Genomic DNA, 15,524 nt, shown 5'->3' with positions numbered 1-15,524 from the left:
GAGGCAAGCTGCAGTCACATACTTACATAAGCTTTTTCAGAAATGGCATTCCATGAAGTCCCAGCACAAGCTTAGAAATGGCAGCACTGCTGAGTTTCATGTAGCCCAGGCTAAAAGATGAAATAACACAGGAACAACTAACTACCCACGGGCAGAGGAGAGCAGAACAAGGGTGGAAGAGAAGTGGGAGTGTATTCTAGTCCCTGTGAATAGTTATCAGTTTTGCTCTCTAATGTAATTCTACTCAGCATGTTTGGATCCTGATAAAATACCAAGATAACCCCAAACCTCTGGAGCAGGAACCCAGCCCTGCATGGAGCAAGGTGCCACTGTGACCACAAGATGGCAAAGCTCTCACAACAATGACACAGATGGTCCAGAGGCACTTCCTAACAGAAGGATGTAGGTGCCTGGAAAAGCCACCTGTGTGCAGGCCACCAGATCACCCTCCAGGACTGAAATGCTGGCTTTGGGACTGCTGCACAGGAAACACTGCCTCCAAGCTGGGACAAAATCCATGCAAAAAACACTACCAAAACACTTGATTTTTCCACTGGACACTCCCTGCCTGACTACTGATCTCCCTTTATCTCTCTCACTCATTGTTCACTGCAAACAAAAAGGAATTGTTTCTTCTTTCCTCTCTGAAGTCCTCCAGCCACCAGCAAAACTACATCTGTTCACAGTACAGGCAGAAGAGAGGCTGCAGTTTAAGTAAAGCTTCTAGAAAGACCCGGCAGACTCTGGACGGTTCAATAACACTCACTTGAGCTCTTCAATGGCCTGGCAGCTCTGCAAGCCCATGATCAAGTAATCAATTCCAGTTGGTGTAATGCTGCTAGAGGTCAGCCTGCAAAACAGCAAGGGTCAAGTAAGAAGGTCCGGTCTCAGCACACTGAGAAAGAGGAGTTTACTTGACGGACAGGCCAGCTGCCCCATCCCAAAGCCCAGCCAGCACAGGCATCGGGGACCAGTAAGTTTGAAGATATTTCCACACCTCCCATGTACAGGACTATGAGGACCAGGTAGTTCAGAAATGTTCACATGTACATGAACCAAGCAGCACAGTCTCTGCCTAGGCCAGCCATCCCTCAGCATTTCTCAGCAGAGATGCCCTTTCTAAGCCTGCCTCTCGCTTACAGGCCGTTAAGAGGGCTGTGAAAAGCACCAAATGCTATTCAATACCGGGAGAAGCCCTCTTACACAGCAGGGTGGCATAAAGCTACCTACAATGTAAGCAACAGCCAAGGTCTCAGTCTCAAATTGCTTTCACTGCAAAAAAGGGGAGAGGAAAAAACCTCTAGACATGCACAATGGTGCCCCTACAACCACTTTCAGCGTGAATTGTAGAGAGCTGTTGAGTTTGCAACATAGACACAGCTCAGGAGAGGTCACAGAGCTCACGGCCACATTCCAGACAGCGTGTTTCAGAGAGGATCGGGGTGAGGCACAGAGCTGAGCAAACGAAAAAGATGTGGAAAGGACCACAGATGGGGACATACCCAAACCTCTTCAGCTCTGGAAGAGGTAGCAAAATCCTGACTAGCATTTCTGCTTCATCGTTGTGGAGCTCAACATGAGACCATCTGCAAGAACAACAGACCTGGGTTATGTCCACTGATGACTAAAGGTTTGTACCAAGCCCACAACTAAAGCACACCAGTACTGGGACATCAAAGAAGTGTCACAACATTGATACTTGGCAAGGTCCTATGGGACCTCCCAGTCACGATAAGAGAGTATGGGTTATCTGGGCACAGGGGAGAGATTTAGATGCCTTCAAAGGATAGCCCAGGAAGCCACTAGGTCTATGTGTCTTTTCTATTTTCCATCCAAACACTAAGTAGGGGACCCAGAGTGCAGGGACTGGGACCTTGCCCTGTCCTGCTGTGTGCTCTCCTGCAAACACAAGGACAAGCTACTCCCCTCCCCAAAAAATCCTCTACAATGCCTGGCAACTCACCTCAATTCCTGAAGCTGAGCACATTTTTCACAAACTCTTCGGTAGAAGGAAGCGTGCTTGATTTCTGGCTCGTACAGATTCAGTCTGCAGGATACAAATACACAACACAACTGCCAGTTACCAGCAGATGCTCGCTGCAGCATCTGGTGCCCCTTAGGGCCAGGGTTAGGAACAGGTCACAGCTTTGCAAATGCCCACCCTGGGGTCTCCTGCCATGTTCCACCCACACCACAGAGTCCAGTGTAGAGGAACAACCCTTCGCCAACTGCACAAAGCAGCTGCTGCCTTCTTCAGCCACACAAAGGGAATAAGACACTAATGCTGTTCTCCCTGTACACGTTCATATCTCCTGAGTGCTCCTGGTCCTGTGGGGGAGGCTGGTAGATTTTTTACCTCATGCAGGTCCAGTACAGGCCTGAAGAAGGGTGGCCTGAAAGACACATGCACGTGAATAAGGTTCCTTCCACATGTGGGGCACAGAGGCACTCAGAGACTGAACCTATGGAGACCAGAGCCCCAGACACTCAACATATTTTTCACCCCACGGCCAGTTTCAGAACAAGCAGAAAATCATGACAAATAGTCACTTTCTCACCTGCTAACGACTGATTCCACCTTCTCCGGGCAGTGTGGGAACCTTACGCCTAGCTGGAAGAGGGTTTTATCTTTACATATCCTGGAAAGGCGGAGCATCAGAAAACATCATAAGCCTGTGAACTCTTGAGGGAGAGCAAATGCTATTTTTCATAAGAAAAATCAGGAGAACTGGATGGGGCAGGACTATGCTGGTGCACAAATCCTAACCATCCATCTCTGAAGAGGTTTGCAACGTTTAAACCAGTTCCAAAGCCAACCTACTCTGGGCATCCCTTTCTCCCAAGGGAGACCAGGAACATGGTCTCCTTTCCACTAAACCTTCAGAAGTGTGCAACCACACACCTAATCACTTCTCTGTGCCAGACATTCGGGTCGAACTTGCTGCAAGCTGGCTAATGGCTTACAAATGCACTGGAGACAGTGAATAAAGAACAGAAGATCGAGTTAAAGTGCTGGCTTGAATAGCATTTCCTTTAAAGTATTGAGCTAAAAGAAAATCTCTGAAAGATACCAGAACTTGAGGTGCTACTTACGTGATCTCAGTAATGTTTCCACAGGCCTGCACAGCCAGCTCAAGAAGGTTCATGACACTTTCTTCACACACCCATGGCTCTTCTATGCTGCAAAGCAGAATACAGGCAGCTCTGCTTTACTCACAAGCACAGGTCCATCTCTGCCTCTGCAAGCTGAGGGCGCAGCACTCTAATACCCATGGAAAAGCTGCTTTGCTCATCACAATAATGTCTACATAGGAAACAGGATGCAAACTGGGAACAAACAAAGAAGCAGCTTCCCTGCAGAGGACACCAGCATCAGCTTCCCTTCTGCCCACCTACCACTGACAGCAATAAGAGGGAGCCTGCCCTTCGTGCTCTAATGCAACACATTCTGGGAGAAGCAAAGAATTTGTTACCCAGGCAAACTGTGGGATGCTCTGGCAAGACCTCGGGTGAGGACACAGTAGGAATGTGTTCCCCAGAACTAGCAACCTTCTTTGTAAAGGCAGGTGGAGGTCTACAGAGACAGCACAGATTATGGCCACAGCTTTACATGATGCTTAGTAGGAATCAAGGAGATAAAGCCAAAATACCAATAACTCAGAGTCATCCATGGGGATTTCTCAGGCCAGTGCTACCTATCTTTGGAAGAAGCACAGTTCACTTTTGGTTTTGATGAAAGGAGATCCTAGGTGATCAGACCAGCCCCACATCAGTATCTAAAACAGCACAGTAACACAGTACCTGATTTTCAGAGGATGCAGATTTTTCCTCAGTGAAAGCAAAAGCCTTTCTGCAGCTTGGACTGTCACGTTGTTATTTGAGGATCTAGAACCAAAGGTCATTGTAATAAAAGGCTTACTAATGAGCCCACTCAAATGGGTCCAAGCAGCCACTAACTTACATGTACTCTGTCAGACCAGTGCACTTTTCCAGGAGCAAGCACAACTTTTCCAAATGCTCTGGCTGAAAGTTGCACTCTGCAAGTCTGAAAGGATGCAAGAGAGAGAACAGTCTTAGTTCCTTACAAACAGTTCAGGCTTTCTGACCGAGAAATCTCAGGCATCACCACCTTTCCCCACAGAGAAAGCAGGATTGCAGCAAAGCAAATGCCTTGCACGGCTTTCAAAAAAGATTGTGGCAACACTTCAAAAGCATCTGTTGAGATTTTCTGATACAGCATGTGTGTATGCTAATGGCACGGCTTTTTGTGGCACCCTGTCTCGTGACAGGGACTGTGAGCTCATGTACAGGTTCCGAAGTGAGGAACAGTCAGTGTGGGATCAGTGAGAGAAAAGGGATGTGGGATCCTCTGTGATGTGAGAAAGCTCTTCTCAAAAGGTGAATCAAAGGAAATGTATCATCTATTCGTGTAAAATACCACCACATCAGGAGCTAGGGACTACAAGAGGTTTTGTCTGCCTTAGCCCTAGAAAAAGGACATGGCCTTTGTCAAAGAAAATATAAAAAAAAAATCTGTACTGTTACCTCAAAATCTTTCTTGGGTCATCTCTGCTTGTCAACTTGATGATTAAAGTTGCTTTGGAGCACAAACTGCACAGAGAAGATACAAGTGTAAGATCTGGAGGGAAATTCAAACTATTTCTCCCAGTGCTCAGAATTTAATGAGACATCAAATTGCACAAGCAACACAGTGCAGCAGTGACACAGGTACTTGACCCAGCTCACCTGCCCCTACCAGCCCAGGAAAATGCTTCAATAAGGTTTTGCTAATGCTAAATTAGCATAAAGCAGCACCGGTGGTTGGAGAAGCAATCCTGATCTGCTCTGCTTTTGCCTGCCTCCTCCTGTCCCTGCACTCTCTGCCAAGCCACGGGGAGAGCTAAAACAGGAGACCAATCTGCTCTAAAATAGCCCAGCCAAAAAATTCAGCACTCACATTTAACTGCAAGAATGAATGGAAATGACCTGGCTAAATTTGATTCATGACAGACCAGCTGGTCTACATGAACATAAACATTGATAAGGGCAGATGTGCACTGCGGCCCAGCCTTGTGAATTGAATCTGTGAGAAAAAGCAGTTCATGCCAGTGCAACAAGCCCGGGAGCCATGGGCTATTTTTGCCAGAGAGGAAAGGAGATAAAAGACACAAATCCAAGTAAAGAACATCAGAAATTGTTTTCAACAGACTCACTCTGAAATCTCAATATATTGATGTGAATCGGGGACCACACTTTCAGAAAACAAACACTGATTTTTGCCTCAAAGAGGTTCACTTACAGATATATACGTGACAACAATTACTACAGCTGAATACCTGTGTCTGTACACAGAAATAACTTGGCCCATGGAGTAACGCTTCTGTTTGCTTCCTCCTTGGCAGCTACATTTGGCCAGTAGAAACAGACACGAACAGAAGCTTTGCATGCACTTATATGAAAATATGGCCCTTGTCATTATTACCTGAAGATCAAAATCTTTTGACAATTAAGAGGAAAACATGCAGTGAATAATCAGAAATGACTTAGGGGAAACACACACCTGACTTGAACTTCACTGGTATTTCCGGATGTGGCAAAGGCATTTATGAGATGCAGAACTCCATCCTGAGAAATCCTGTTATGGCTGAGACTGCACAGAAGAGAAGGAAGGTTTTTCAGGTGTTAAGACTCAGGGTTGTCCCCAGGCTCCTCAGCCACAGAGGCAGAATTCAAGCTGGCACCAAAGGCAGAGCAGTTTGTGGGGTGCTGGGCCCCTTTGGCTGCGCTAAATGCACCAAACCCCTCCAAGGCACAGCACTGACAACTTGGGTGACACAGCAAGTGCAGCCGGCCTCTGGCACTGCGGAGGCAGCTGACTGCTGGAGCAGTTGCTTCCCCCCCAGAAAGGGAAGGGGAGAGGCTGACGTGGGGCACAGCTAAGCTCACAGCACCTATGGCCCTTCGGTTATTCAAAGAGGACAACACACACAGAAAAGTGATGAACGGAAAACTTGGGGGACTGGGCCAACTTCTGTCACGCTACCCCACTCCGGGCCTCGTTATCTCCTGCTGATGCCGAAAGGAAGACTTTTAGTTACTTCAGCAGGTTTTGGATCAGACCCTGAGTCACCCTGGCCTGGAGGTCTTGAGCTGTGCTCAAGGATCACTCAGACCTTACCTCCCAAGGCAGGAGTGGGCAAGAAGCCTGACAACAAGCTTCAGCAGGGATTGTGTGAACACCTTTCTGCTAGGGCATGTCAGATTCATGGTATATTTTCTTACTTGAGGGAGCAGGTAACAGGCGCTTGATGCAAGTGGTCCAAGAGGCACCTCAGGCCCTCATCTCCCAGCTGATTCCTGGAGAGACTGAAAGGCAGAAGAACAAGGTGGCCAACCAAACCTCAGCCTTTTAAGCAGCAATGCTCCTCTGAGCAGCTTTGAAGAAATAAGCTAAAATTCCTGGACTTAAATCCCAGCTTGGCCAATAGGTCTGTATAAAACAAACTGCTACCCTACAAAATACCTCGTGCATAAGCTCCCGAGCAAGCTCAAATGAAGAGCTCTGAACACAAGCTCAGAGCTCAGGCAAAGCAACAAATGCCTCAAAAAAGCCACAGAGTGAAAAACCCAAGGAAGTTGTCCCACCAGCTCAAGCCTTCTTAAAAAACATATACATAAAGGACCTGTATGATTACTAATCAGTTTTGTTTCTAAATAGTCTGAACAAGAACACACACATGCACAGACAGGCTGGGAAACCCCAAGCGATGCTGAACCACCCCAACCCAGCTCTCCCTCAGTGACTCCTGTTCAAGGTCATGGAAACAACCCAAACCCCACTTACTCGACCTCTGCCAGCCACCCACGCTGCTCCAGGACTCTGCAGAGCTCATCTATCTGCCCTGGACCGATGGCACAGTCCGTCAGCCTACATATGAGACAGCAAGAGAGTTAAAGCACGCCGGCGACCAGGCTCGGCCTGAGCAGCGAGAGCTGCCCATCAGCAGTTGCATTTTCAGACCAGTCCCTGTGCAGCATGCACTGAGATGAATGCCCTTAGCTGTGCCAGTGTTTGGTACTTCTCAAAACACCTCCCTGAGGTTAGTAATGACAAACCCCACTTCATAAGTGAGAAACAGATCTTTTCATTTTTTGCCGTCTCCTTGGTGCCTAACTGGAGACCTGTTACAGTCTTTACAGGGGCACCCAGCAACCACGACTCCCAGAGAGCTGCAGACACGTATACACATCACACTGGTGCTCATATACAATCAATCATAGAATCATTTAGGTTGAAAAGAACCTTTAAGATCATCAAATCCAACCATTAACCCGGCACTGTCAAGTCCACCACTAAGCCACATCCCTAAGTGTCACATGTCTTTTAAATGCCTCCAGGGGTGGTGACTCAACCACTTCCCCGGGCAGCCTGTGCCCTGTGCTTGTCAACTCTAAACCTCCCCTGGTGCAACTTGAGGGCATTTCCTCTTGTCCTATCACTTGTTATTTGGGAGAAGAGACCAACTCCCACCTCACTACAACCTCCTCTCAGGTAGTTGTAGAGAGTGAGAAGGTCTCCCCAAAGTCTCCTTTTCTCCAGGCTGAACAAGCCCAGTTCCCTCAGCTGCTCCTCATAAGATTTGTACTCCATATGGAGATTATCACCCAGAATTTGAGGCGCGCTTTTGGAAAATGCAGTGGCTGGGGCTCAATTCAGTTGCTTGTGCAACAGAATTTGGTGCCACTCAGGATGATCATGAGTAGTCCAGCAGCCACTCTAGAAAGGCATGGGACTGTGCCATCCCAATGCATCCAAGTGGTACTGAGTTGCACTTAGGCAGCTGAACTGGGTCCCAGAGCTTCAGCTACCAGCCCAAGCTCCTTGACTACCAGCCCACGAGTTCTTCATACAGGAGATCTGCCTACCTGCACTACTGTTTCAAACCTAATCAAAACAAGTGAACTATAATTAAATGCTGTATGCCAGTACCTGCAGGATGTCTTTCGGCTTTGCCTGCTTGCTCCTAAATGCAAAAGAGCATTTTCACTCGACCTGAAGCAAACACAAAAGACAGTCCTTCAGCAATGCTCTTCAAGGATGACAAGCTCTGTAGACCCTTTAAAGCCGAGCTGGGCTCCAAACAGTCTGTCTTACCGGACTTCTACTATTGTGATTCGCTCACAGAGGTTGATGGAGTTGATGAGTAAAACAGTGCAATGTGGTGAAAACATGTTATTCCTAATACTGAAAAGGAAGGGAAAGAAAGAACAACAAAATCAGTTCCCAAGAAGAAAGGTGCTGACACACGTGGCCCAATTTTCCCATTGTTTACTCTGAGATGCAAAAGGCTGAACCCACCCTGTTTAACTCAAGATCAGTGAGCAAAGATCTAAGTTTTGAGCATTGGCACCCAGCGTTCCTTGAACTAAGGGAGAGTCTACTTTAATCTCCTTTGACTAAAAAGGGAGTACAGACCAAGGGTTTACACTGAACAACTCCTCTTCAGGGCTACTGGACTAGAGATGCCCCAGACTGGAAGCAACCTCCTGAGTGAGTAAATCTGGTCTCTCCAAACACTGCAGCTCCTCCATGCTGCACCTTGTAAAAGATGGTCAAGCTCCTTCTGGGCTTTTTGTCCATGTGGTGGGAGTGCCCTAGTCCCTTACAGCACCTCTCTAGCCTAAATCCCCAGCCTACACGGCTGATATGCTGCCAGGAAACACTTGGTGTCAAGTGTGGCCAGATGCCAGACCCATGCAGGGGCAGAGCTATGAGATGCTGACCACACAAACAGGTGGTGTGCTGTCACTGTGTGTCAACCAGCAAGTCCTACATCTGTTATGGATGCTGGAAGACATGTTCCATGGGACCTGCTCAGTGAGGATTACCCAGGATGCTCCTTCTAGGGTGGGTGTTTCTCCTCCTGTCCCTTTTTTCCCACTCTATAGATCATAAAGGAAAAAAGGTTCAGTGTTGCCTTGGTTCTAGAAGCAAGACGTGAATGGGTGTGAGTTTCTGCATTTTCTTTGCCCAGCATGTTAATCTACAATTACTAATCAACGCTCTTAAAATATGCTGCGGTATTAGCACTCTCCAAACCAATGTTTCATGTCAGCAATCAAAGCAGGGACCACAAACATTACCTCAGTAGTTTCAGATGGCAGAGGTATGGCAGGAATCTCAGTAATTTCTCAATGCTCTGGTCACTCAATGAATTTCCACACAGACTGTAAAACATGGAAGGAAACAAATTCCAAGAAAAAACTGGGACAATTTGTACATATTTCTATAAAATCTACATGGACATGCACACACACATGTGCGTGGTGGTGCTATGGGCAAATTCTGAGAAAGGGCATGTCTAGAAATGCCCTGAAAGTTGAGCAAGATTTAAGACCTTACAGGTTGATCTCCACGTTTCTCTACATCCTACAGCCAATTAACATTCCAGTTTTAAAAGTCTTACTTTTCCATTACTGTAAATTTATAAAATGGTGCTACTGATGCATTTCATGCATGCGCCAAGGGTATGGCATGCATGGCATGGTGTGGCAAAAAAAAAAAAGATTACATTATTTTTATTTGTTATTACTCCTTTTTTATTCTGACTAGTATTATTCTGATTTTCTTGGTGCTCAGCTCCTGTCTGGAGTGACCAGCTCTTCAGGAGTTTGGTTCATGGCTTAGTCAGCCAGGTGCTCTTGCTCCAGCTATACTGCAAGCCGGGGTCTCGAGGAACTGGTGACAACACTCGTGTCTAGCCACATGGTTGAGGAAGACTGTAAGAACAATACGTGTTCTGGGGTGTTTAAACACAGACATGGTAGGACTTAGGAGAGGCCAAACCAAACAGAGAGGGCAGTTGAAGGGGTGGGTTTGTATAAGCATCTGGATGAAGTTTTGTGGGGATTTCTGGGAGGCTAGAGGAGAGCCAATTTACACTAGCTGCTAGCCTGAACACCGACTGTACCTGCAGGTTGGGGACACAGACAGGCAGGCAGGGTTGCCAAGTGCACAACACTTACTCAATTTCTGTCAGCTGCGGATATTGAGCCAGTATCTGGCACAGCCTGGTCATGTCCTCCGGACTCACTCTGCAATCCCTGAGACTGAAGCAAACAAAGCACTCAGGAACTAAACATTTCCCATGACCGCGGTTTGGCAACACCTCCTTCATATCCTAGAGCCTCCCATCCTAGGAGAAGGCCCATAACAACCCCCTCACTTTCACTATATATATTTTGCTACCCACAGTCTAGGACTGAGAAGTCAAAACCTGTGACAACCAGATGATTTCACCAGCTCTGAGCTGATTCAAGGGGGCCAGTCCACCACCAAAATACCACACCACTTTGGGTGTTGCCTCCCTAGAGCCGCATCATTGGTACTCAAATTGTCTCAGAGACTGGACAGCATCTTTCCCTGCTCAGCAGTGTCTCAGCTTTCCCAGAGCAAGGCCGGGAACGGTGCCTTCTATGTCCTTCTCTAACAAGGAAAACACAGAAACCTTTCTGGCTGACAAGCTGGCAGGTCTCCGTGGGATGAACGTACTAGCCAGCCAGATCTGTATCTCATGATTTACAGGTAGAAACCTCCCCTGCAGGAAAGCCAGACAATCCCCTTGAGCCTAGCCAAGCAAAAGATGCACTATTTCCCCATATATGCTTGTAGCAGTGGACATCCCAACTCTATCCCATAAGGGTGTATTATTCACCCAGCCACCTCTGGCATATCATCGTGCCCCTCCAGTGACCTCGAAGTACAAACGCCTATTGGCCTGGGTTGACACCAGCTGGCCCAATCTCTCCAAGGCTTTGCCAAATTACACCACCCAAGACCTTCTCCCTTGTAACTGGAAGGGACTGGCCTCCCTCACCAGTTTCAGCAGGGAAGAGGATGGAAGAGAGATATGTTAAAGATGCACCTTTTCCAGAAGTGCCTCATGTGGAATCAGTCATGATGGGATACAAGCAGAAGAAAGGAACATCTGCTTTCCAGGGGAGCCAAGCCTGCCGCCAAAGGCAGGCAAGGCAAAAGACGGCTCTCTGAGGAGACACAGTTGGAGCAATGGGTCTGTTCCACACGTTATGCCACAGATATAGACCCCTCAGCCATCTCTCCCTATGCTCCTGGGTGACAAAAGGAAGCTGGGGGTGCCATACCAAAAGCACTGTCCTTTTGCGTCACGTTTGGGATATGCCGGGAAGCTACTTCTCCATCTGCTGGTACTTCTGCCCCTGCGGAAAGAACGGTTTGCCCCGTGAGTTGTGCTGATGCTATTGCCCCCACGTAGCTGACTCCCAGCGCTGCAGCTGGGGAACAGGGTGAGGTGGTGGCAATGGCCTCATGCTCCGGTCTGTCTTTTCTCACTACCAGCCAGAATTAGGTACACATCATCTCCAGAAATAAAAAGAGCCTTATCATCTCTCTTCCAGCCTCCAGAGAGTTCTGCACCCCCTCAGCTCTCGGCTCCAGTCAGCAGTTGAATACTGCTGTCTGCTCCATACCCTCAAGCTTCTGTCAATCAATTAGCCCTAAGAATCAATCACAGAATCATAGAATGGTTTGGTTTGGAAGGGACCTTAAAGATCACCTAGTTCCAACCCCCTACCATGAGCAGGAACACCTTCCACTAGACCACGAAACAGCTCACCCTGCTTCCACCACCCTGGCTGGATTTGGAGCCAAATGGCTCTTTAACTGGCACACCTCAGGGACTGACACATCACCACCTGTTTAAGATTTCATAAGGAGGATTCTGGAAGGCTTAGACAGATGAGCGGGTATGATTTTACCTGATTCTTTCCCAAAAGGTTAGATGAACCACCTGTGTGTGTCCTAAGCTGTAACCAGAAAAGAGCATATTTAGGGTGGAGTTTGAAGACAGACACTCCTGTATCACTCCTCAAAAACCACACTTTGAGGTTTTAAATAGCAAACAAATAGGAAAAGTATGAGTCATACCTGAAGTTCATTGTTTTAACGTGTTCCAGTGTAGATAAGGACTGTGCTAAGAAAAACACAGAGTTCAGGGAGATCTGGTTGTCATTAAGCCTACAGGAAGAAGAGATGAAATCAGCTGCTGCAAGCAAAACTACTAGCAATTTACACTGCACCACCCGATAACAGCCATCGCTGTGCAACACTCTCAGAGACTGCTTCTTTGCCACCTTCTGCCTGTGTTTCCAGCTACAGTTTTGCAAACACAACTCACCCCAGTATATTTTAAAATTTGTCACTCACTTTTAGAGCTCACAGAATAACGAGGCTGGAATGGACCTCTGGAGATCGTCTGTTTAAACTCCCTTGTTTAGAGGAGGGTTAGGCTAGAGCAGACTGCCCAGGACAGTGTCCAGCTGGGTTTTTACCATCTCCAAAGATGGAGAAACCACAAACTCTCTGGGCAATCTGTTCCAGTGATGGAGCTTCCTTCCCACACAAGTTTTTCTTATGGTTAAATGGAATTCCTTGTATTTCAAGACACCAATGAAAAGCGAAAACAACTCTTTAGCTGTAACTGCAGTCATGGCAGTACAAACCCACGCTAATTAAGATCATGGTCAGGTCTGTTGGGTCTGTCACAGTATCTAGTGTGACCGTGGGCAGCGTGCTTGACGCTGGGGAAAAAAAAACAGAGAAGTAACAGCAGCGTGTTTCATTGCACTGACATGACAAGAGGGTGTAGACTCTTAGTAACTGGAATGGTCTTGGCTTGAGAACAGTTCAGTTAATCAAACAGGAACAATAAATATCTCTTTCAATAAAGCAGAATGGTGCTATACTCCTTAAGCCACAGTTCTGTCCAGTGCACTTGCAACGGGAATGTCAGGGAAAACACGCAGATAAACATCACCACCACTGCAGCTGAATCAGGCTCTGCTGCTGAAACTGGAGCTCCCCAGCGTTTATCGTCCAAAGGTGCCCACCCCAGGAGAGGAAGGACTGCTCTCCCTCGTGTTGAGGAACCAGGAAAGGAAAAATTCAGTGGCCTGCTAAAGAGCTCAGCCTGTTTTAGAAAGCAGGTGCCACGGCTGCACACCAGAACTCCCGTCTCCTTCATGGAGGACTGAGTACAGAGGCTCTCGGGCACTGATCTGAATCAAGCTTCAAGTGGAGTCAAGCTGAGGTGGGGATCTACCCTCAATAGATACTGAATATAACTGCACTTGATTCTGAAGAGCCCTTCCCAAATGTGGACTGTGCTTCCACAATCAATACTCCCATAAAAAAACATCCACGAGTAAGGAGAAACAGGAGCTACTCACTTGAGAGAACTTAACATTTTCAAATTTGGGAGGAACTGTAACATCTGCAAACCTTCATCTCCCAGATGATTATGTGATAGGCTAGGATTGAAAGAAAGGCATTTAATTTTAATAGAAAAAAACAACCAATAGGCACAATCAGCTCTTTGTAACAAGAGCTCTGAAAGCAGAACATGGGCACCCTAATCAAAACAACACACACACTGCCCTTCACCACTGACAACTAAAGCCAGAGGCTGGAATTAACCGTTGCAAGACAGCCAAAAACTTAGGTCAAAGCTCATCCTTTTCTCGTGTCCACCAAGAGACTCCCCTGGACTGACAGTGCCTTTTAATGCAGAATTAATCTCAGAAATTATCAACCTGGACAGGCCCTACGGAGGAGCCACGGGTTAGTCTTGGAAAAGGATATTAGGCTCTGATATTAGAGCCTAAGGACTGCAGTGGGCTGTGGCCCCCGTGAGATCAAGGAACACGATTGCTTAAGAAGAGCAAAGCCTAAAAATCTTTCCACAGGCTGCCAGGCCTAAGGAATAGCCAGCCCTCAGGTGGTGGTCCATGTTCTACATGCTTGTGCTGGCCCATGTTCTGTCCTCAAAACCTAGATGCCGGGGGGTGTTGGCTAGCCTTTCCATCCGGGCTCGGCCTGCTCACCTCTTGGTGTTAGCAAACAGAATGTCTCCCCACACGCAGCGCTAACAGGAGAAAGCGCTTTGGTGCTGATGGTCCTTGTACACCATATGTGGGGTCACCAGCAAAAACGCAGGCTCCCACCCTTGATTTGGATGGGATTCCTCAGCCTCTGCAGCTTTGCTCCCAAATGACCCAAAGACAAAAATGGCAGGACGAGGTTTTACAGCTTTTGTAATACCTGAAGTCAGGCGAAGCGATCAAACGGTGCCTCTCTAGACTTTATGTCCTGTAACCTTTGCCCTAAAAGAGCACTAGAACCGTATGTCTCCTTGGCGAAGGATATTAGCCCATGTGAAGCTACGCCTTTCAGAAGGCTACATCTCTACCCCGTTCTCCGTATAACATTGCAGAACAAACAAGTGGCATTTCTTCCACATCCCAAAGAACTGCAGATAGAGACCGTAAGAGTTAAGAAGGACTTACTCCAGCTCAGAGATGCTGCTACATTCTTTCAGGACTGCACACAACTTCTCCAGGTCACTGGCTTGAAAATGACTGTCTGTCAGTCTAGAGGGAAAGAGAAATCAGTAGGCCAGGTCTGAAGGACTGCAAACAAGATTGTAAACTTCAATCCTTCAGAAAAACAGAGAAGAAATGAAAAGACAGTAATTAAATTAAAAAAACCCTTAAAATATCTTGCTTTTCTTTGGTTTTCATCTGCAACAACTGATAACCTGTACTTTCAGCTCTTGCCTGCAAACAGAGAATAAAAAGACAAAGTAAACTTGAGACACAACAAAGGACCAGAGCCCCAAGGTCCTGGTTAGCAGGCTTTACACACTTCTTCCTTCTTCACTGCAGCCTACAAAACAGACAGGTGGACTCTGTGCTGGAGTAAGAGCAAGATCTGACATGCATCTGAACAGAGGTCCAGCTCAGGATGCATTCCTCCAGTATCAGTAGAGAACCCCCCCCAGCATCACAAGGTCTGTCACCGCCAGCTCCCACATGATGGGAGCTGATGTAGCAGTAACTGTACAATCACCATGCCAGTTCTGTGGCTGAGATACACAAACCACAACCTATTTTCACTCCTGTAGAAGGCCACAGATGCTAACCACAGAGCTCCTAGTGCTGCAAGCTGGGAATGTGAACACAGTGACAAACGACTGACTGAAGGGACCTTTACCAGCTCTCTTGTGAGTCACTATTCAAACCTGGAGATGCAGGTTACATCAGCTATAGGATCCAGAGATAGGATGTGTGTGAAATACAATGAAAATTGCCATGGTACCTTATTTTGGGGGAGGTAGTAGGCATCTGGTTCTCCTCTCCATATCGCTGGCCATCAGCAGACAACACAGGCTCTTCCCTAAGTGACCAAAAAACAAGACAAGGGTAAAACACTTTATTGCTTTAGCAATTTGGCAGGTTCCTGGGGCTATCCTGGCTCTAGCCCACACCTGTATCTCGCCAATAGCAAACTCTTCTTTCTTTCAGTGGTTAGCCAAATACTTGAGCATGCAGGCAACTGGGGAGAAGGGGAAAAGGCAGTTTTCCCATCTAACCTACAGTTTGATGGAGAATTCAGCTTTTGCCTAAACACGTTTTGTGAAGAGTTCACA

General features: G+C 47.2%; 1 protein-coding gene across 6 annotated transcripts in view; it reads right to left on the bottom strand.

Moving 5' to 3' along the window:
* NLRC5 (NLR family CARD domain containing 5) overlaps nt 1–15,524 on the bottom strand; it is a 51,495-nt gene that overhangs the window by 14,111 nt on the left and 21,860 nt on the right. For 5 of the 6 annotated variants that reach the window (XM_040615639.1, XM_040615641.1, XM_040615643.1 and 2 more), the window contains 22 exons: nt 15,194–15,271; nt 14,383–14,466; nt 13,267–13,347; nt 11,966–12,055; nt 11,797–11,844; nt 11,164–11,238; nt 10,027–10,110; nt 9,145–9,228; nt 8,156–8,245; nt 7,991–8,053; nt 6,845–6,928; nt 6,283–6,366; nt 5,561–5,650; nt 4,546–4,611; nt 3,962–4,045; nt 3,802–3,885; nt 3,094–3,180; nt 2,559–2,639; nt 1,964–2,047; nt 1,503–1,586; nt 767–850; nt 27–110 (listed from right to left, as the gene is read on the bottom strand). In XM_040615639.1, the coding sequence (XP_040471573.1) occupies nt 27–110; nt 767–850; nt 1,503–1,586; nt 1,964–2,047; nt 2,559–2,639; nt 3,094–3,180; nt 3,802–3,885; nt 3,962–4,045; nt 4,546–4,611; nt 5,561–5,650; nt 6,283–6,366; nt 6,845–6,928; nt 7,991–8,053; nt 8,156–8,245; nt 9,145–9,228; nt 10,027–10,110; nt 11,164–11,238; nt 11,797–11,844; nt 11,966–12,055; nt 13,267–13,347; nt 14,383–14,466; nt 15,194–15,271 (1,773 nt within the window). The remainder of the gene's footprint in view (nt 1–26; nt 111–766; nt 851–1,502; nt 1,587–1,963; nt 2,048–2,558; nt 2,640–3,093; nt 3,181–3,801; nt 3,886–3,961; nt 4,046–4,545; nt 4,612–5,560; nt 5,651–6,282; nt 6,367–6,844; nt 6,929–7,990; nt 8,054–8,155; nt 8,246–9,144; nt 9,229–10,026; nt 10,111–11,163; nt 11,239–11,796; nt 11,845–11,965; nt 12,056–13,266; nt 13,348–14,382; nt 14,467–15,193; nt 15,272–15,524) is intronic. The other variant, XM_040615642.1, reaches the window with a different exon arrangement.

Source organism: Falco naumanni, chromosome 15, assembly GCF_017639655.2.
Source record: "Falco naumanni isolate bFalNau1 chromosome 15, bFalNau1.pat, whole genome shotgun sequence".
NCBI classification, from domain to species: Eukaryota; Metazoa; Chordata; class Aves; order Falconiformes; family Falconidae; genus Falco; species Falco naumanni.
This window is presented reverse-complemented; position numbering and strand designations above follow the sequence as displayed.